The 21882-nt window shown below is 55.3% G+C and overlaps 1 protein-coding gene across 6 annotated transcripts in view; it reads left to right on the top strand.

Annotated features, from left to right (window-relative positions):
* The window catches only part of ZFTRAF1 (zinc finger TRAF-type containing 1), a 41595-nt gene that overhangs the window by 11951 nt on the left and 7762 nt on the right, over positions 1-21882 (top strand). For 5 of the 6 annotated variants that reach the window (XM_075919918.1, XM_075919921.1, XM_075919919.1 and 2 more), the window contains exons 2-3: positions 17032-17270; positions 19113-19324. In XM_075919918.1, the coding sequence (XP_075776033.1) occupies positions 17032-17270; positions 19113-19324 (451 nt within the window). Of the gene's footprint in view, positions 1-17031; positions 17271-19112; positions 20856-21215; positions 21706-21882 lie in introns of those variants that run through there. The other variant, XR_012901154.1, reaches the window with a different exon arrangement.

Below are 21882 nucleotides of genomic sequence, written 5' to 3'. Positions count from 1 at the left end.
GCAGGGGTTTTCCATTGCACGCTGCCTCTGTTACACCAGTGGGTGCATTTCTCCTGTCGTGGTAACACGTTCCGCTTCTGTCTCTTTCCCTCAGTAGATCCCCTGCTATCAGTTGCACTTGAGGCCCACAATGAAAATCCCCAATGAGGTGCTGAAAGGCACCCACAACAGCTGTCACTATCTTTGTACATCTAAGGACTGAAACTTCCAGGGTCTGTAGGCAAGTGTGGCTCTTCTGCCCACGCCGTCGGTTCATTGGCCAGCTAGCTCTGGCTACTCGCTATCCGGATGTCTTTGGTGTCACCAAGCAAACTGCGAGCCATTTGGGGCCGTGCTCTTTCTCAGCAGTTGCATTGGGGGTGTAAGAGCATTACCCACCTGTGCGTTCTCCTAATACACATTAGAGGTGCCGTCTGAACGCTGCAGACTTGAGGCTTTTAATTATCCCGCTGATCTGGGATTGTGGTGGTAAAACTGAGCCTAATGCACAACATCTCACTGCCTACATGGCTCTAGGAGCTGTGGGTTGGATGAACACACATTTGTACACCCAGAGGATATGTTGACGTTGTTCAGGGGGTATGAATACGGGTAGCATTTACTGCAATACCTTTAACCCTCCCCCAAACCTAAGCATTAAACTCTGGAAACAGCCACTTACCAGGTGCATTGACATGAAACATTTTATCCATAAATAACACTTGGTCAACATGAGCCGTTTCAGGCGAATGTTAATATTTACTCAAGACCTCACATGCTGAAGCTTTGGAGATCTTGCTCATGGACTTCATATAGCTGGCTGCTGTCCCAGCTGTGGGGAGTTTATAACTAGGGATTACAGGGCAGTTAGGTGTCTGTAAAGTGACAGTATTGGTAACTGAATGTGCTGTTCAGAGTTGTCATTGTCTCTCTCGTACATCTCAGACACTTGAACAACTGAACTAACGTAGCCTAGGGCGTCAGCGTTGGCTTGGCGGGCAAAGTGGCTGATAGCGGAGCTCGTGGCCTGCGTAGACAATAGGCTCTGTAAATGTTATGGTTAAGCTGGCTTGGTTCTGGTTTTACAAACTCTTACTAGCTCAGTAAGGAGTAGAGCCAGCCTTGGATGAGTGCACCCCATGGGACGGCTAAACCCCCCAAATTCCTCCATCCTCTTGCAATATTCAGCTCTCAGCACCCCGGAGCTCCTATGTCCATGGGATTTCACACCTTCCTCAACTTCCCAGGACCATGAGAACTGAAGGGTAGGGAGCCTGACAGCTGTTCTCTTCAGCTCATTAGGCAAAAGCAATCTACGAACTGAAGCCCAGTGAGGAAAATCAGTCCCAGGGTCGGACAGCCACTGACGAGGCCTTGTGGCACTTACGAGGTACCCTAGAGGCCTGGTCCTGCCAGCAGGTACTATTGCAGCTCTTGTGCTTACCGTGTAATCTGAGTGTCCAGAGCCGGAAGGGGCCACTGTGATCCTTCAGCGCGTCCTGCCTGCGTGAGACAGACCGGAGGCCTTCCCCCAAATCCTTCTGAGAGCAGCGCTCCGAGGGTCTGTCTACACTGCATTCCTCTTTCCAGAGGAATGCAAATACAGCTGAGCAAAATTGCAAATGAAGCACGGATTTGAATTGCCTGCACTTCATTTGCATAATCGCGTCCGGGCACTGTTTCGGAATACCCTATTTCGAAGAAAGAAAACACTGTGTAGACGCAGCTATTTCGAAAGAAAACCCTTCTTTGGAAATAACCCTTAAACAAGGGTTTTCTTTCGAAATAACCACGTCTATGCAGCGTTTTCTTCCTTCGAAATAGGGTAGCTCGAAGCAGTGCCCGGACTTGATTATGCAAAAGAAGGGCGGGAAATTCGAATCCGCGCTTCATTTGCAATTTCGTTCATCTGCATTTGCGTTCCCCTCTTGAAACAGGAACGCAGTGTCGACATCCCATTAGTGAAATATCCCATCGGTGTTCAAACGTGATAGTGAGGGAGAATCCACCACCCCCTTGGCAAACTGTGCCTGGGCATAATTACTCTTTAAACTGTCTTATTTCACTCGATTTGGTTGCTTTCAACCTGCAGCCATTGACTCGTTAGCCCTTTCTCCCTCAGTGCTGTAATGTCGGCATGTACTAGATACACGTGGGGGTCAGATAAGCTACTGTGGAGAGCTTTTAACTCTCTTGTGCCTTGTGCCTTTGGCATCTTAGCTCCCTCCTACTGCATTTCTTGGCACTGTAGACCAACGTCGAAAGTCTTGGAGGCTGTTGGGTATGATCCGTTTCAGCCAAACATCTGTAGAAAATACTGACTGGTGAGCAGCCCTCCAGATACAAGCAAGGGCCTTGTCTCCTGGGACTAAGGGCTTGGCTTTCAAAGGGGTTGAGGTGCCTAAGAATGCAGGTACGCAGCTATAGCTTCATGTTAGGCCCGTGGCCACGGCTGGATTTCAGGCATTCATTTGCCACCAGGGTTTTTCTGATGCTGAACATGACCCTGGGCCGGCATTTAGGAGTTTGCAACCTAGAAGACGACCTTGCTCCAGTAGGGATCTTGGCTGGCCAGGGCTTTGGGGCTCAGGCCATACATTAGGCCTAGAAATGAGGCTGAGAGTCGAAGACTGGTGGAAAGGAGAGCAGTGCCCTTTGTCTGGGGGACTGCACATGTTCCGTGTCCTCTGAAGCCCAGGCTAGAGCAGGTGTGGATTTATAGTGAGGGTATGTTGAAAATGTGGTGCCCGTCTGTCACTTATTGATCTTCTATAAACAGGTTTAGCTCTTGGTGTGCTGGAGTGATCTCAGATTCTACCAGTCTGTAGTTATTGAAACATCAATTTTACAGCTGAAGGCTTGCTAACGTAGGCTTCATACGACTTGAGTGCTCCTTTCCTGGGGAGATGAGTGGTGGAGGGATGTTTGGAAGAGGGGAGAGAACCGTGCTGGCTGCTGAAGACAACTGGCTATTGGTGACTTCTGGGCACTGTGGAGGTGTCTGCTGCATGGTGTCTTTCCAGGTGTTGTCTTTGGGCAAGAGCCTCTGTCTTTTATAAGACTCCCTCTGCTTGGCTGATCTACAGAAAAAATATTCCCAACCTCTCCGGGTTGGGACCATTCTCTGAGCAGATGAATCACTAATCTTCGCCATGGCGGGGTCAGGCCTGGCCTGGCTCCCTTCCTGCCGTAGTGGTGGAGATTAAACTGCTCCCTGGCTCTGCTCGGATCGCCGTAGGCAAGCGCTCTAATTCCTCCCGGCTGATCCCCTGCCGTCTGCGTCTTGTTGCTGGCTCCCTGGGTGAAACTTTAGAGCCGCGTTCTTCTTTCCCTGCTTTCATCTTCAGAGCTCACTCAGAGCTGCTCTCAGCAGGCGAGTTCAGCGAGGCTGCCCAAACTCTGCGGATGGCTCTTGGGAGGCTGTTTGCCCGCTGGGCTGTCTGCTCGTGGTGTGCTGGGCTGGAAAGCGCTCGTGGTGAAACGGGAGTGTCTCCCCGCCCGCGGGCCCTCTCCATAGTGAGTCTTCCCCTTCAGTAAGCGAGTCGGCCTGTGCAGCCTGCAGTCATTCGCTGCTGTCTCCCTGGGCCAAGAGCGAGTGGCACCCCGACTTGAAAGCGCTGCCAAAGGATCGACTCTAACAGCGGTTACCCAGCTACGAGAACGCAGCTCTCCCTGGAGCCCCTTGTAACCCTTGGCCACACCCCCACTGCTCAGCCGCAGTGTGTTCTCTTAAGGGCCACTGGGAAGGATGCTGGTTACTAATTCGTAGACTGGGGTTTCAGAGCCACTCGTGATCTCAATTGCCTTTGGGGTGGAGGGAACACGGTGCACACACTTGAATGCAGATGCTCAGGGCCTTCGACGGGGGGTGCGTGTTACATAAGTGGTCGGTGGCGGCGTGGCAACCATAAATGAGGCATTCTCCTTTTGTCGGGGACCGTTGCCAGCATGGAAGGTAAAACAGAACTGCAGAGCTGTCTGCTCTGGTCATACCCAATGGCCTCAGTGTGGATCAGGTGGTCTCACTTCTGTTAACGAGCACGTCCAGATGAGCTGGTCCATGGCAGATGGTCCCGAAACTGGGGTCGTGACAGCTGTTTGAGGAATTCCGAGATTCCAAGGCTAGACAGGACCGTTGTGCCCCCAAGTATCAGTGACTGGAGCTAGTGGAGATGGGCAGCACTGGAGCGGCAGGCAGCCCTGTTGGAAAGTAAATGGCGTTATGCTCCAGCTGAGACTGCACTGGAGAACTTGCCCATTGTGGGATGAGTGGCACCAGGCCGTTGGGACTGATTCTTCCGCTACCGGCAATCAGACCCTTTCCAGCCTCGCATCTAAGACTCTGCCACTACCCCCCAGGCCAGAACCTCCCTCCAGCAATCCCTAGTGGAGGGGGAGCAAAGTGTTCCCAAAACCACCGGTGGTGACGGAGAGCCCGCCTTGACCTGCACTAATTCTAATCCTGTTGACAATGGGCCCCTTATTTCTAACCTGACTGTCTAGCATCCTCTTCCAGCCATGGGCTCTCGCATTCCCTTTGCCGCTGCTGTTGGATGGTTCTTCACCCTCCCCCAAGGGGCCTTGTTTCATTTAGTGGGAGTCTATCACGGACCTGTCCATCTCGTGGCTCTTCTCAGCCCCTTCTCCACTTCAGCATAGGCCTTGAATTGTGGGCCCCAGGACTGGATGCAGCAGTGGTCACATCAGTGCCAAATTCCGTGGCACTAATCACTTCACTCCTGCGTGTGCATCCAAGCCTCCTCGTAACCCTTTTGGCCATAATGTTGCACTAAGATCCCATGTTCCCTGGTTCACCAGCATGGCTCCCTAGAGGCTCAGCGCTTCTCTGCCCAGTCTGAGTCTGGCAAGCATGGCCCATGGTCTCTGTTCCTAGCTGCTATGGGACGTGTGGCCGCATCGAAATACACCTTTACCAAGGGAGCCAACTGGGTCTGTTACAATTCACCCTCTGTCAGCTGTGAACCATCCGCATGGGCTCAGTTCCTGCTCCCTAAAACGTTAAACAGTGTGGGCCAAGCCCTGATCCCTCCTGGGACCATATACACCTGTGCCTGCCTCCGGGGAGTCCTGCTGCAGTCCAGTGACCTGTCTGCCAACTGAACTCAGGCGCTGGCCTGACTTTTGTATTCTTGTTTCTAACCAGCTATCAGCACCGTTCCCTTCATGTGCAACCCTCTGGCTTGGGCCGGAGACCAGAGGCCCTGGAGCCGTGTGGCCCAAGGCATGGGGAGCAGGTGCTGGGGCTGGGACAGGAACATCCTAGCGGTCAGGGTGGGGAAACCCTGGACTCAATTGCCTCCCGGGGAGGGGGGGGGTCTGGAGTCTCCATCCATGGAGATATTGAAGAGCAGATCAGACAGACACCTGTCAGGGATGGTTAGGAACCAAAGATGGTCGCCATTACATTTCCAAAGGTCCCCAGGTGTGTCTGCCCTCCTGCCTCCCCCTGTGTTTGAATTGCCTTCGGTCACCAAGTCTTCCTGAATTGTCAAAACAGGCCCCGACCTGGAAAAGGTTGGAAACTGCTGTGACGGTGCTTGGCCCTGTTGTGAGGGCAGGGGCCTGGACTCGCTGCCTCTCAAGGGCCCTTCCTCGTCCAGTGGGCCATGAGTCTACGATCTCTTGGGTGGCACCCAGAAGCCTGAGGCAGCAGCTGAACCGCTTACAGTGAAGGAGGAATGGTGGGGCGGGGTGGGCGGGACAAAACAGCTTGGTGGTGGGTATGGAGCTTTTCATTGGCCGGGGGGGCTTGTCCCCTACGTGCCTGGAGGGTGCAGGCTGCCCCTGCAGTTCGTAACAGCTGAGTGTCTGGTTCCCCTTTCTGCAGGGGACGAGCTCTGGAGGGGCTGCTTTCCCTCTCCAGCACCTTGTTTCTCCAGCTGCTGTTCACAGCCGGGGCCGAGGGGCCTGGCCGGGTTGGGCCGTGGGCTGTGAGGTGGTGGTAGTGCGAGGGGAAGCCAGCTGTGGACAAAGCTGTAGGGCAGGATGTCGCGGAGCCCAGACGGTACGTGGGCCTTCCCGGGCCCGGTGCCAGAAAGGTGCACCCCCGGAGCATGCCGCCATGTCTCTAAGGCACCGGTTGCCTTATGCCCCCTTCCCTTTGGCCTCGTTCTTGCACTACACTAACCCGCCTGCCTCAGTGGCTCCGGCAGGTCCCCTCTCCCAGTTCCTCCGGCCAGGAAGACTGGTTCCAAGCAGACACGGGCATGCGGTGCTGAGCCGGCTTTGCTCACTTTCCCACGCGTTTCCAGGCACGGCTGGGCCCAGCCCCCTTGTTTCAGTCCTGCCCCCTGGCCGTCATGGGGCAGGCATAGGGGTGGGGGCTGGTGCTTCGATGTTGGAGCCACTTAGAAATATGAACGGCGGGCAGAGAAAAAGGCAAGCGGTTGAGGGTTGGTCCGACTGCTCTGCCCTTGGGCACACGAGGGAAGGGCTCCTGCTGCAAGGCGGCCGCGGGCAGCACACGGAGGTGATGATAATGGACGTGCAGCGAGAGGGAGATGCCCTGCGAGGACAGAGGGGTTCAGTAACGCTGCTTTGACGCCCCAAGACGGGCGGGAGGACGTTCTGCCCTTCAAATCCTCCTCCCAGACGCTTTGGCCGGCCCGTTGCCCTTCTGAGAAACCGTGGCTGGGGACAAGCCACATCTTGCTTGAGCGCTGGCCCCGGGGTTTTGCTGTGGGCCTGGCCTCCAGGCTTTGCTGTGTAATAAACGTCCTGGAAAACAAATGTTACACTTTCCACGTGGCCGAGCTGTGCCCCCACCGCTCAGTCCTGTCCCCTCCCTTGCACTAACCCAGAGAGCCCGCCTGCGTGACAAGGACAGCACCGCCCCAGCCCCCGGTCTCCCTGCAGCTACTAAAGAGCAGTTCATACCCACAAGCCCCCGCTGCCCGTGGAATAAACTCCAGCCAAGCTGTTCACGGCAGTGGGCTCCCCTCCCCCATGAGCGTCTGGCCAGTGTGGTCCCAGGTAACTGTGCCTGCCCCGCTTAGCGCTCCTGCCACTGGGGTCCGCCGACGCTGGCGTGGGTGATTGCTGAGCTGTGGCCCTGCCCAAGGGCAGCCCCGCTCTCCCCTGGCGCTGTCTCCTGCGCGTATCTGCGGTGCATACGGGGCCTTGCTGTGTGTGGTATCGGGGGTCCCGTCCCGTCCCGTCCCGACACGCCCCCAGCAGCACCCTCCGTGTACACAGGGATCGCCCTCCTCTCCCCGATAGTTTAGTGGCGCGTGTCGGTGAGACACCTGCAGGGCGGGGGGAGGCGCTGAGTCTGGCTCTGGCCTAGTGGGTGAGCTCGCCGGAGTAGCCAGTCCCCGCACAGCAGTCTTGGCTGTTCTCCGTGTCATGCACTGCTCTAGTGTGGGGTCCTGGGGGTCGGCTTCCTGCTTCCGCACACATGCGACCTCCGTTCTGCAACCAAAGCCCTTAGCCCGCAACTACGCTCTGGGCCCAGGGTTGGGGCTGTGCATGCTGAGGGCCCCCCCCCAGGAAGAGCCACCGTGGCGTCTGCGTTGGAGAGGGCGCTTGCTGCGCGCTGAGCTCGGAGGTACCTCTCCCCCGGTCCGGCTGAAACCGCCCCCCTGCTCCTCCGGCTGAGTCTGGAGGCTTCCCGACGGGAGGGTGGGGGCAATAGCCCAGCTGATGTGGGCCTGGACAGTAGGGCCCAGATCTCAGTGTCCCTTCTCCCCTTCTCACCCACGGGGGTAACCACTCAACTGCCATTGGAGTGCAGTGGTACCTGGGAGCCTAACTCTCCTTGGCTTCTGACCGTCCCAGCCAGAGCTCTGCTTGCACCCCTATTTGCTGGGAGCCTGGATTCTCTGGGCATAGTTTCTGCTGGGGGCTAGTTTGGGTTGGGCCCTCATCAAGGAGTGATTTATTTCTGGCTTCAGTCACACGGCAGGTCCAGCGCCCTTCCCAGCTCAGTCACTTTGCAACCGAGGCCCTGCCGTGGTCCAGTGTAGCCTCCCCCGTGTGGGCGTAACGCGGATGGAGGCGGGGCGCTTTGAGAGCCCGGTGCTGTCCAATAGAGGCTTTCGGCATGCAGAACTGAGCGAGGGTGGGTCGGGACGCAGTGGGCTGTGTCGCCCGCGTTACGTGTGTTTGGGCAAGGGGGGCGTGGCTTGAAATGTGGGGCGGGGAAGGTTCGGTAATTAGCCCTGTGCCCAGCCAGCCCTGCCTGTAGCATGGGTAAGTGTGTGAGGGGGGCGTTGATGCCGAAGCGCGCTAGCCAATGCTAACACATGCCCGTCCTCGCAGCTGTGTGACCCAGGCAGATAACATGCGAGTTGCAGTCTGGTTTGTTTCCGGGCTTGTTTTCCAACCCAAAGGACTAGAGGCTCCTGGCATGAAGCCCCAGGACTTTCCTGCGCTTCGTCGAGGCCTATTTCACATGGGAGTGGAGGATGAGGTGGCCATGCGGCCAATGAGCCCGTTGTTCGTGGGCTGTGAGCTTGTCTGACTTGGCGCGCTTGTGAACCAGGCTCCTGGCTTTCCCTCCCAGGCCTGTGGCTTTGCTGTTTCTATGAATTGTGCCACTGCTGACTCAGTGTAGGACCCGGCTGTGCTGCTCTGCCTAAGGAAGAGTCCTGGGTCGCTGAGCCTACGTGCTTGCCGCGGTGACAGCCGTCCAAAAAGCCCAGTGTTTTCGGAGGGTTGCTGAAGCTTCCTCGGCTTTCCAGAGACTTTCCACGGGGCCTTGTAGCGCCAGCCCCTCTGCAGCGCCCTAGCCCTGGCTGGGAGGGTCCAGCTTCAGCTCCGAAGCCTGGACTGAGTAAAGACCGGTCCTCTGAACGGACCCATGCGACGAGCCCGACAACGTGAGCCATCCAGGTCTAGGTTGGAGATTAGGAAAAACTGTTTCCCTAGGGGGGTGGGGAAGCGCTGGGCTGGGTTCCCTGGGGAGGGGGTGGAATCTCCATCCCTAGAGGTGTTTAAGTCCCGACTGGACCAAGCCTGGCGGGGATGATTGAGTTGGGTTGGCCTTGCTTTGGGCAGGGGGCTGGACTCGCTGACTCCTGAGGGCTCTGCCCGCCCTGGGAGTCTGTAATCAATGGGAGGGGCTTTGTCGGACTCACGTTTCAGGTGAGAGCTAGCCTGATTGACTTGGCGGGGAATAGATTTCTTGTTAGGTGTCCCTCCCTTGTCTAAAGTCTTCCTGTGTTGTCAGTGGCCCCGCTACTGGCTGCTGAGGGGCGCCCCTGGGCATGCAGTGTTGGAATTGATGGTGCTTATAGACACACTCGGCGGGAGTTCTGTTTGCCTGTGGAAGGGTGTGCCCATCTGTGGGGTGCAGTGCCCAAGTTCGGAGTACTTCCCTGCGCCTGTCAAACCTACCCCCTCTGGTGCCGCAGACCCACCTACCCCAGGATCACAGCACTGCGCATGAGGGCAGCCTGCGGGCTTGTGGGGGGTGGGGGTTCAGGGATGATTCTTTGGGGAGCGACACTTCAAAGGCACTTGACTGCAGAGGGTTCGTTAGGTCTCTCCCCACATCCTGCTGCAGAAATGGAGGCTGTCTGGTGTGCAGCATGGTCTTGCCAAGTACTCACGTTCTGGTACTGTGTCTATTGCCATGTACGTGAGTAGTTAGGGAAACCCTATTGGAGGGGGTCGGGAGGAATTGGAGCGAGGGATGTGCAGGGGTGACGGTAACGGTTAACCGATGAGTCTGAGCTCGCCGGTTAACTGTCAAGGTTACACGCAGGCTCCCAGTACGTGTGGGAGCTGGCTTACAAGCCATCTCCCAGTGCATCACCCCCCAGGGAGCTGCTTCCTACCCACCACTGTCGCCACTATCAGAGACAGCAGCCCGGGGGTGGGGAGGTGGGAGCCAGTGCACACAGGAAGCTGGCTTAAAAGCTGGCTCCCCTTGCACATTGGCTCCTGGGTATGACCTGGTACCCCCTCTCTTCCCCCCATGTAACCAATGACATTTTCCAGCAGTTATATGTTTACTTGATGAAACACATTTTAGATTTTAATTAGAATCTGCGGCCGTCCACTTTGTCTGTGGGTATCTGCACCCACGGATATGGATGTGTAGATCTATGGCGCATATTTTCAGACACAACATTTGTATCTGCATCTGTATCTAGAACCTTGCAAATCACCAGTTCCCCGTAAGCTGGCGGCCTGTGCAGCCGCACAGCTGTTTTCTGAGCTCCACTCAGAAGTTCAAAGCTCCTGCGCAGGCAGGGAGCTCAGCTGACCGGTGGGAGGAGGGGCTTCGTCTCGCTAAGCAAGCAGCTAAATGGAGCTAGCTGCTTGCTTGAAACTGAGCAGTTCCCAGAGCAGGCAAAAAGAAAGACAAGGAGGGAATGGGGGGGGGGGGAGGAAAATAGGAGTAATTGGCTGAGGGGGATTCAGAGGGGAGTGGAGTTTGGAGAGTCCCATCTGTGCGTGGAGAGAGACAGACAGAAGGTCAGCACTCTCATGCCTCCTGGGAAGGGGGAGATAAAGGTTTGACTGCATGGGGTAGATGGGGGAGAGAGCCAGTGGGTGGGTGCTGGCATCTATGCAGAGAGGTTGAGGCAAGGGGCAGTTTGTTTGGGGTGTCTGGCTTGCTGCAGTCCTCTCTGTCTGTCCAGGCGGGTGGAAAGCAGGCTGCATGGGTATGTTTGTGTTTTCCAGGAGGACATTCGCATGATTACATTTCAGACAAAGTTGACATAGGGGTTAAGGTATAAAAGAAAAAGATTCTAACAATTTTTTGAAGTGTTGCAGATCCCTAAAACTCTTTTAAACCCTGTGTTGCTAATAAACATGGTATATTGAATTGCTTTAAGGCCAGATCTTTGCTATGTGGTAGAGTTCTGTCTCTTATCAGTCAGAAGTAGCAAGTGTTAGGTGTGATGCTAGTTGTTTTGTAGGATTAAACCTTATTTGCAAGCTCTTTGAAACATGCATCTGTCTACAAATCCTGAAGCCGGGTGTTAATTTGTTCTGGGGCTTCTACTCTTTGAGTTTTGTTAGTCTCTAAGGCGCTGCAGGACCATTGGTTGTTTAAGTTACAGACTAAAATGGCTACCCCTCTGAGTCTTTGAGCTGGTGGCACACACAAGGTGAAAGTTTCAAACCAGGAGAACTTCTATCTGTTTTATAGCATGGATCCTAAACAGTCCCCAGAGGAACTGTATAAGCCTTAGTGAATGCCTTTTACTCTCCTTTCCATGTCAAAAGCTCATGATACCATCTACATATTTTGTTAGTCTTTAAAGTGCTACCAGACTGTTAGTCTGTACAGGATAAACTTAAAAAACAACAAACTCAGCTACCTCCTGAAGCTTCAGTAAATATTGTATTAGTCATGCTGTCCTGGCAAATACTATTTCTAGTTGACTCATAGATTTGTTTAGCATCTTAAAGCTGAGCTATGTGTGGATAATATGTATTTTGATGTCTTTACTAGCTTGGCTTAGAAAGGATAATGATACATGTACTCCAAGGGTAGTTTTAATTTTCTCTTTTATTTGATTTCATATTAAATATCATAAGCATTGTTCCTTGTTAACTATCCCTTGTTTTCATACATTTTCTTACACACACACGTTGTGAGCAGTCCATGTGTGTGTGTGTGTGTGTGTGTGTGTTGTTTTTACTGTTAGTGCACGTGTGTGTGTGTGTGTGTGTGTGTGTGTGTGTGTGTGTGTGTGTGTTGTTTTTACTGTTAGTGCACATCCACACAGCCCGCTCAAAGATGGAAAATGTTAGCAGGAATGCATTCCCAACAATAACCATAACCCCTCTGCACCTGAGCCCCCTCCTGCATCCCAAACCCTCCTTCTCTAGCCCCCACAGCCTGCCTCCCCCACTCAGAGCCCCTCCCACATTCAAAACCCCTCGGCTGCACTCCTGCCACAGATGGTCCACATGCAGAGTGGATTTTGTGAGGTGCGCCAGTTGGTGCATATAACAAAATTCATTCTGCACAGGGACATGCAAAGTGAGAGGGAACCCCATCCCGTGCTTTGGGCATACCCCTAGTGCTTATTTCCTGTCGGAAGCCCAGCTCTCTGGGAGCTGCGTGCATGACGCTCCGGTTCTGTTCCCGTACTCGTCGATTGTGTAGGCCCCTGCAAGGCGTGTGGGTAGTTGGTCTGTCCTGCTCCGGTGTGCATCTCCGCGTGTATCCAGAGTGCAGTGTGTGGGCATTGGCCTACCTCGCTGAGCTTTCTCTGAGGTGTATCCTGGTCCTGTTCTGGTCTTTCCCTGTTAGACTGCTGAGTGCTCTGCTTGGGTGTCCCGGGTTTTGCTGGCAGCTTAGAGATCTGGACCGAGGCTTATTACGTGGTGAGACTGAACGTGGCGTAATGGCAGGAGAAACGTTGGGTTTTAGGACGGGCAGTTTGCAGCTTAAAAAAACACCCCCAAGCCCTGGGGAGAAAAGCGATCCAAACCCATCCTTTTTTCTGGGTGTTGGGGAAATGCCCATGGCGTTTTGCGGACAGAATGTTTGGAGCAGGTGATTGGAAATGGATGATTAAAATAGAGATAGCAGAGACCTGTGCATTAATGAAGATAAGTTGCCTAGGGAGGTTGTGGAGTCTCCATCCCTGGAGATATTGAAAAGCAGGTTGGACACACACTTGTCAGGGATGGTCTAGACCGTGCTGGGCCCTGCCGTGAGGGCAGGGGACTGGACTCGATGCCCTCTCGAGGTCCCTTCCAGTTCTCGTGTTCTGTGATCTAAGGCGTGTTAAGACCTGATGCAAAACTGACCAGCGGTTGTGCAAGGCTTGGCAGAGAGGAAAAACAGCCTTCGCAGGTAAATCTGCAGCTGACCTCAGTGTAGAAACATTGTGACTTCCTCCTTGCTGTGCGGGTGGAGCCCTCCTCTGAGAGCCCGGACTCTCTAGACTTGGAACCCTGGCCAGAGACAGATAAACACACAGTCGGGTCGCTTGCCTTTCTAAGAGCAATGATGCAAAACACGGGATGGGCAGGCTTTGCAAATGCCCTTGTCACTGGCAATTGGGGCCCTTTGCTGAGAAGGGTAGGGGAGAGGGTGGAGTGGCTAAGCCATCAGTGTCTGCAGCCTCGTATGCGGCAGCTTTAAAGGAGCCCAGCTAATGAAATTGCCCCCTAACGGGTCTGCGTTCCCCTGCGTTCCCCATTTCCTGATGATGGAGGCAGCTGCAGAATGAAAATCAAGGAGCGAATTTCACGTTGTTGACACCACAAGGAACAGACTTGTGGGCAGGAATCGGGCGTTAGGCTGCCAGGCCAACTGATTATTCCTAAGCTTGTTAAAACAGGCTGCTTCCCTTCCCCGCCCCACCCCAAGCCAATTACCTGGGAGTCATTCTCTCCCCCAGGGCGGGGGTGGGCAGTAGGTAAGGGTGGACCTGCCCGGCTCTGTGCAACTAAACTACACGCAATGCTGAATCCACCCTCCCACGGCCTGGCCGGAGTGCCGCCGTGTCCCGTGGCTTCAGCGTAAGCATTGCATGCCATGGAGAATCAGCTCTATCGGGCGTGATCTTGGGTTGCCAGCTCTCAACCGGGGGGCTAGAGCTTTCATTGTGTCTTTGCAGTGCCCAGCTCGCTGTGGGCGCCACTACAGGCCTGTCACATAATACGCAAGGGGAAGGCATGGGCGAGAGCCTGCGCTGGAGACAGCTTGACACCCTTCCTAGCCGTAGCACTTGCTGCGCTGTAGTTATTCAGGAGGGGTCCTCACGGTCTCTGGCTCCGTCGATGATGAGACCCAGAAGGCTGCTTGCGTGTGCGCTCAGTGATGTGGGCCGTGGCGACTTGTGCACTTAGTCTCCACAGCAGACCCAAGAGAGCCCCCAAAGACCATCAACCAGATAAGGATCAAAGGTGCCCGGCCAGGTTTATTGTTAAGCGAAGTACAGTCATAGCTGTCAGTAGACGCTGCAGAACCACTGCGCATATGTACTCGTAACAATGGCCTGACTCAGTCAGTGGGAAATTTCTACTGCCCCAGGTCAGACAAAGACTGTTCCCCCCAAGACACCACCTTATATACAGGTACTAACAACTTACACATCACTGCTGATGTCAGGTTGTAACCTTCTGACGCTACTTAGATACCACCCATCACTCTGTACCTCATGGTTTGATTAGATCGTTTCTATGAATCGGGCTGTCATTTTAGACCCTTACTTGAACCTGGGTCTGTATCTGTGAGGAGTGAGTACCAAGGTCTTTTTTAATGAGCGATAGAAATGTAGCCGTGTTAGTCTGGTGTTGCTAAAACAAAATACAGGACTATGTAGCACTTTAAAGACTAACAAGATGGTTTATTAGGTGATGGGCTTTCGTGGGCCAGACCCACTTCCTCAGATCAAATAGTGGAAGAAAATAGTCACAGCCATATATATATGCATATATGTATATATGGCTGTGACTGTTTTCTTCCACTATTTGATCTGAGGAAGTGGGTCTGGCCCACGAAAGCTCATCATCTAATAAACCATCTTGTTAGTCTTTAAAGTGCTACATAGTCCTGTATTTTTTTTTTAATGAGTGAGTGAGATCATGTGCTTTCCACTTAGAACCAGGACCAATTACTGTTCTGCAGTCAGTACCTAGCACCAATTAGTGTTTTGCACGCTCAGCTGTGTTCATGCCAAGATCTGTGAGCTGGGGCCTGCCTCTGGCTCAAAGCTTAGCTTTGCTTTGTTAGCCATGTTGTGTCCATTGTTAGCTAGGCCTCAGGCCTCAGACCAAGCCTGTGCTGCATTGGCTTATGTTTTAGGCGAGGGATGGCTAGTCCATTAAACAAAGAGAGCCGAAATAGCGGCAGAAAAAATGTGAAGAGCCGCACCAGGATTTTTTTTGAGCAATTTTTGGTTGGGGGGGAGGGGAAGAAAAAGAGCTCCCCCCCAGAGTGAGTGACCCCCCCCCCCGCAAAAAAAAGAGACGCTGCCCCTTTAAAAGACAGGGCTTTTTGGCTACATCAGGCTCCCATCAGCCGACACCATCTTAGTGATGCCATTTTGAATCGCCGCTCCGGACGGCTCCCCTGCCCCGGTGAGCACGGGGAGCCAGGGGCCGTTTGTAAAGGCGCAGGGGTGGCTCGCGAGCCGCGGGTTGGCCACCCCTGTTTTAGGCCTTCGTCTTACTACATGTGCGAGGCCGGTCGGAAGTAACTTTGCCCGGGGGGTAAATCTCTCGGAGGCAACGCGACTTATGAAGGAAAACCGACTAGAAACGTGGCCGCTCACCAGCCATGCTAGCAGATAGGCCGACTCCTTACTAGTGAGTTCTGGGTTTGTTTTCCCAGAGTGTTTTCACGCAGTGGGTGCGTTGCTTGGTCGCAGCTTTTCCATTTCACCCCTGTACCTGACAGCGCTCTCCACCCAAGTGCCAGCCAGGGTCCGCTGACCACGGCTCGGCTACTCTGAGGAATTTTACACTAGGACTCGCACTGATACCGTTTCTCTCGGAACAGTGGTGGTGTTCCCTCTTCAGCCTTCCAGGAGCATGGCATGTGCGGGGCTGGAGTCTCTTTAATTGTCTCGGGCTTGGGAAAGCTATATTTTACGAACAAGCTTTTTTGCGTAAGGTAGAGAGGAAGGAAAGGGCCAGCAGGACCTTGCAGATAGGAGTCCAGTTATGGACAGAAGCACGTTGCACTGTAGCCAATGTAAAACCATCTGGGAAATCCAAGGGCTTGCCTAAGGAAGGGCTGGTGTCTTGTTCGAGTCATGAATATTGCTCACATCTGGCTATTTGACTTTCAAGCTACAGAAAGGCCCAAATGCGCCCTACCTGTGGTAGGATGACAGTCGTTTTTCCTTTGCTTCTCTCTCAGAAAGCGGCTGTTTTTATTGGTTGCTGCGTATCTGGTTACTACTGCCAGCTGTGCTGGTGATCTTTCTCTGAAAATGGATCGAATTAGTCATCCTCTGGTTTGTGACCTGTCGTCACAGCCACGTCTGTACCACATGACAGGAGGGTAGCTAAGGTGATGCCGATTTCTTTAAAAAGGGCTCCAGAGGTGATCCCAGCAATTCCAGACCGTTAAGCCTGACTTCAGTACTGGGCAAACTGGTAGAAACCATAGTAAAAAAAAATATCGTCAGAGACGTAGATAAACGTAACTTGTTGAGGGAAAAGTCAACATGGCTTTTGTAAAGGAAACTCTAGCCTCACCAATTGACTAGCATCCCTTGCGGGGAGGTGTCAATAAACACGTGGACCAGGGGGATCCAGTGGTGTCCCTCCAGGGGTCTGTACGAAGACCAGTGCTGTTCAGTGTGTTCATAATAGGGAGAAAATTACCCTTGAGGACAGGACAGGAAGCAACGGGCTTAAACTGTAGTAAGGGAGGTTTAGGTTGGACATTAGGAAAGGGTGCAGACCCATCAGGGTGGTGAAACACTGGAATCAATTGCCCAGGGAGGTTGTGGAATCTCCATCTCTGGAGATATTAAGAGCAGGTTTGATAGACATCAGAGATGCTCTAGATCAGGGTAAGGTGGTGGGGGGAAGCCCTAAGCCTCGGGGGCCAGATCCAGGCAACCCAGGGGCCACATCCAGCCCCTGGGCCTTAGGCTTCCCAGGCCTGATCTAGATGGTGCTGGGTCCTGCTGGGGGGGGGGGGGGTGCAGGGGACTGGACTCGATGCCCCCTCGAGGTCCCTTCCTGCTCTTTTGTGCTATGATTCTATAAACGATCTGGACCAAGGTGTAATCAGCGAGGTGCCAATCCATGCGGCTAATGCAGCCAGTGTGTCCCAGCAGGCTGCGAAGAGCCGCAGAGGGCTCTCACCGAACTGGGGAGGCTGGGCTGGGCTGCGGTGTCCCTGGCAGCGGATGCTCCGTTTCTCGCTGACCTGGGACCGGGAGCTTATTTGTGCATTTAAAAATAATTCCTCTTCTCACACACGGCCCGGCTGCGCCCCCCCAGCTGCAGCACATGCCCGGAGGCAGCCCAGGCGGGGGGTGCTTGTAGCCAGCACTAGGCAGCCTCGCGTGCCAGTGGGCGGAGGGGAAGGGGGAGTCTGTGGGTCTTTCCCGCAAGGTCTTTGAAGTTTCGTTTCCCTTTCCTTCTCCGCAGTGTACGAACGGGCACCTGATGTGCGCTGGCTGCTTTATCCACCTGCTGGCCGATGCCCGGCTGAAGGAGGAACAGGCCACCTGCCCCAATTGCCGCTGTGAGATCAGCAAGAGCCTGTGCTGCCGGAACCTGGCCGTGGAGAAGGCAGTGAGCGAGCTGCCATCCGAGTGTGGCTTCTGCCTGCGGCAGTTTCCTCGCTCCCTCCTGGAGCGACACCAGAAAGAGGAGTGCCAGGACAGGTAACCCGTCGCCCCGTCCCTGCGTGAGGCGCCCGGCGCTTGGCTGGCCCCCGCCACGACCGCCCGTCTTAGCTCCTGGCCGTCTCCTCCGCGGCGTGGGTGTTAGTGGCCTGAGCCACGCCAAGAACTGCGTGGGCTGAAACGCCTTGCGTGGCGGGCGTGTGGTGCCGAACACTGGTGTGAGCAGTGGGGGCGGCAGGTGCTGCTGAGGGGGGGAGGGATGTTAAAAACCGTGTGTCTGTGTAACCGTGTAACTGCCGGGATTTGTAGCGGATGCACGTGCAGGGGGCAGGCGGGAGCCGATGCAGGGAGCCTCTGTGGGAATCAGAGCTGGCATGCAGGGGACCAGCTCCTGCTCCCCCCGCCGACACAGAGGCAGCGGGGGAGAGGTGCGGGTAACTCTTTGGATGAACTTACCGGTTAATCGTGTAAAGGGGCACACACGAACATCCCTTACGAGAGGCAGTTGGGTTTTCAGACGGGCCCTGTTCTGCCCTGCAGGACTGAGTCCCGCTTCGCGAACACGGGGTATCAAGCATCCCTTACGTAACCAGTCGTGACAGTCGCTGTTGTGGGCAGGCCCAGCACACCTGCCATATTCCTGTGGCCCCATGGTATCGAAGGGGACTGGAGTGACCTCTAGTGACCAGTGTCAAAGCAGCACCAGGTGTGACCAGTGGTGGCGGTCTGCTGGAAAAGAGCCTTCCAAAGCTAGAATTGCCTTTTCCCGATCAGCCATCGCCTCTGAAACTCAGGCTGAAAGGGAGCTCAGCCGTCCCTGGCCTCCCGGGGGCGGGTCTGAGATTTCTCCCTTGCTCCCCAGTTGCTGTGGACTCGTTAGCAAAAGGCATCTCCTGTGGGTTCGCGGCAAGGGGTGAAGATTCCTTTGCTGCACAGAATGGCGACTGCTCCAGTCTTGTAGACCATCTCCCTTAAGGAGGCGGTGGGCTGAACTCATTGAGTGTAGATAACCCCAAATTGACAGACATTCCAGATCCCCAAGGAGGACCGAAAGTGGAGAGCCAGGGAGACTAGGATTGTCGGCAGCAAGTAACACAGACGGGGAGTGAGACCCGTGCCACAGCCACCATGGCTGAGCTGAGGGAGGCTGTAGAGAGCATCTCTTTGGGCGACTGGACGCTCTGTCGCTGAGGCCTCCCCTCCCCGGAGACCATGTGGGCTGGCTCCATGGGGCGGGGCCGGTGCTGCACGGCTTAGCTTCCCCCTTCCGGTGCGTGTGATGCTCCGGCTGCGTCTGTGACTGGCTTGGCCGTGGGTTGCACGGAGATAAAGAGATTGGCACTTGACTGCTTTCTGTAGCCGCCCCAGCAACCTCCAGCAGAGGCAGCATTGTCCTCGCCTCTGGCACGCCCCCTCACTTCCTTTCCCCGTAGAGCTCTCTGGCAGAGTCGCCAGCTGGCTAGACAGCAGCCTGTCGGCAGTGCGGAGGGGCCAGGTACAAGGCACAGCTTGAGGCCATACAAGTGCTGAGGCGTTCTCTCTGGTCCTGCAGCCAAGTGAAATCTAGCAAAGTAGCCGCAGGGTCGAGTGGGTCCGTATGAGCTGGGAGGCCCCTTGCAGGAAGCTGCGTGCGCTCGGGTAGGCGGGCACCATGCCATTGCCCCGTGGACCCAAGCCTCTTTGGCAGGGCTGGCGGCTCTGGGATGCTGAGGACTGGAGGTTCAGAGATGAATTCTGGGAGCCGGGGAGTGGTTGGGTTTTGCTTTGAGGCTGCGTTGGGATCAGGCAGGAAGCCCATTTCCCACTCGTGCATCTCGTCCCAGCGCAGCCTCTGCCTACAGACCGGACAACGTCTCCCGTTCTGTGCTCTCTTCGCCACAGGGTGACCCAGTGCAAGTACAAGCGGATCGGGTGCCCGTGGCAGGGCCCGTACCACGAGCTGACAGTCCACGAAGCGGAGTGCACTCACCCCACCAAGACTGGGAACGAACTGATGGAGATTCTGGACGAGATGGACCAAACCCATAAAAAGGAAATGCAGCTGTACAACAGCATCTTCAGCCTGCTCAGCTTCGAGAAGATTGGCTATACAGGTAATACGTCCTCCAGGGCCCTCCCACTCCTCTCCGCGTGTGTCTCGGGCCCCAGTGGCGCTGTCTTAGGCCGTGGCCCGTGGCGCTCGAGAGCAGCCGGGCGCTGCAGTGTGTCTGTGCCAGCAGAGCTCTCCCAGCGCTGCCCTGCCCGCTTGGCCGTTGGGGTAGCTCCTGTCTCGGAGCGGATGGCAGGGCAGCCACAAGTGTGGGCTCCGCAGCAGATCTCACTGTCCTGGCCTCAGGTGGGATTTTGATTCAGGAGGCGAACGCTCAGGCTGCCGAAGACGGGACCTGTGTGAGGCTGGGCTTGGGCTCTGGGCAGCAGCTGGCCTCCGTCCTTGTGGCGTTGCTTCCCTCGGCGACTAGTCCCCGGAGCAGTGCCTGTGCCGAGCACGGAGGGAGACCCCTTCCTAGCTGCAGGTAAGGTGCCGGTGTTGCTGCCGCCGGCTCGAGGAGCAAGACCAGAGTGATGATAATTGGAAAGCAGTGTTGCCCTTGGTGTTGTGGCAAGTGCAAATGAAATTAGACAGCACCCAGCTAACCAAACCCTTGTCTGTCATCCGAGGCATCCTCCAAGTGGAATCCGGGGTCTGAATAGCTTCACACGGGTGTCCCGCCCACTGCCCCTTCGTGCTAGGCCGCTCGTTCCCACTGGAGGGGGATCACAGCGGCTCGCATTCCCTTCTGGTTCCTGGGTCACGCACGTGGTGAGCTATCGAGAGAGCTTTGATGTCTCTTCCGCGGGGTCTCTGCTGTTTGTTTTTATGGGTCTTCCAGAGAGCGGCCCCAGCGACTCGTAACTTCTCGTCTCCGAGTGCCTCCTGTTCTTGGGTTACTTTGGGTAAAGACAAAACCCCAGCGCCAGGCGATCCGTTCTCTGCCTCCCACGGCAAAACTGGGCGGGGGGAGAGGGATAAAAATGTGAAATGAACGAATCTGGAATAAAACCGTGCAGGGAAACTGGGTACTTTACAGGCCCTTCAGTGCTAAAGTCAGGCCCTGGGCATTCCCGCTGGACTTGTGCTTGAGGTACTCGCTGGCAGATCACATAGGAGAGACACTCCGAGGGAGGGCATGGATTTGCTTGGAGGGGGGAGAGGCGTGGGTGGGGGAAGCGTGTTTCCCTTTCCATAAGGACTTAGCCGCCCCCAGAGAGGAGCCCGGGGGAAGATCTGCTTTCGGCTGGCGTCCCTCCTCCGCTCTGCGGAGCAGTAGATGCGCTGCTGTCCCAGGTGGGAGCTGCGGGCAGAAGCGTGATCATTTCATGCGGCTCAGGACCTCCGCTTGCCTGCCCCACAGGAGGCCGAGCGGTGACGTTTGCCGGCGCGGCAAGAGCCACTCGAGCAGTGCAACCGGATTCTGACTCGGCTTTTTAAATCTGAGCTTGAGTCCTTGGGGAAAGGTCTCTAGGCGGCCGTGTGGCAGATGGATTGTGCCGGGAGTCCTGGCCGTGCGGAAGGGAGCAGTCGTGTTGGCTGGGCCGGAGTCTGGCTTTTCCCAGCGTTAAGCCCAGTGCTGCCAGTGGCCCTGCGTAAGTAGCTGGTGCTCAGGAGGGGGAGCAGAGTTCCAAAGCGCAGTCTGGTAGCGGCTGCACTTTGAACCTGAGTCTGAGTTAGATCCCCGTGGGCTAGGCAGCGAGACGACCCTGCTGCGGCCACGCCGTGGTGGCGAAATTTCGACACTGCGCCCAATGCCGCACGCAGCGACTGCCCGGGAGAAACGTCTTCTCTGGGTAGAGATGCGCGTTAGCAGCTCTGCCGCAGGATGCCCCAGGAGACAGCTGGATTCTGAGCTCTCGTTGTAGGGTGCCGTGGTGAAATGACGGGGTGCCTCCCCCAGCTGAGTGACAAATGCTGTGTAGCTTGAATAACCGCTCACCTCCTTTGTCCAGGTGTTGCCTGCTGTGCTTTCCTAACCCTTCCGGGAATGCCGAGGAGTATGTCAGCCTGTACGAAATGCACCCCGGGGGTCATTGTACCTCTCGGTGTGCGCTGAGCTTCCATGGTGTGTACAGGAAAGACTCAAAACACTGAAACTCCATGCTTGTTCCAAAGTGACAGATTGGAGCAGGTTGGTGGGCTGTGGGCCCTGTGGCCAAAGGGGTTCTCGGACTGACAGCAGCCTGTGCCTTGAAACGGGGGCTGGATTTCACAGCTCAGAGGGCATTTGCAGAAGTGACTTTGGACCCTCTCTAGCCACTGTACTGTTCTGTTTCTTGATGTATCTTCACCCAGGATTTTCTGTACCGTTGTCGAACCCTGCCGGTCTGTGTTTCACATGCCCTGTTCTGTGGTTTTGCACTGTGGTGATGCATAATTGTGCCTTGTTGCCTTGATTACAGATTTGTATGCACAATCCCAATAAAATGTGCTTTATCTGAACTGGATCGTGTCTGCGTGTGGTACTTGTTTTCGTGCGCTCCCGACCTCAGTTGGGGCGCACCCAAGATCTTCTCCCTAAGGTCAGCCACGGTGACCTCACGACACGCATACTGCCGGTTCTCCTGGCTCATTCTCCACCCACAGATCACTAAGAGACACGTGGCAAGAGCCTGCCCG

This window comes from Pelodiscus sinensis, chromosome 2, assembly GCF_049634645.1.
Source record: "Pelodiscus sinensis isolate JC-2024 chromosome 2, ASM4963464v1, whole genome shotgun sequence".
Classification (NCBI taxonomy): domain Eukaryota; kingdom Metazoa; phylum Chordata; order Testudines; family Trionychidae; genus Pelodiscus; species Pelodiscus sinensis.
The sequence above is the reverse complement of the archived record's forward strand: the minus strand, read 5'-3'. Positions and strand labels throughout refer to the sequence as shown.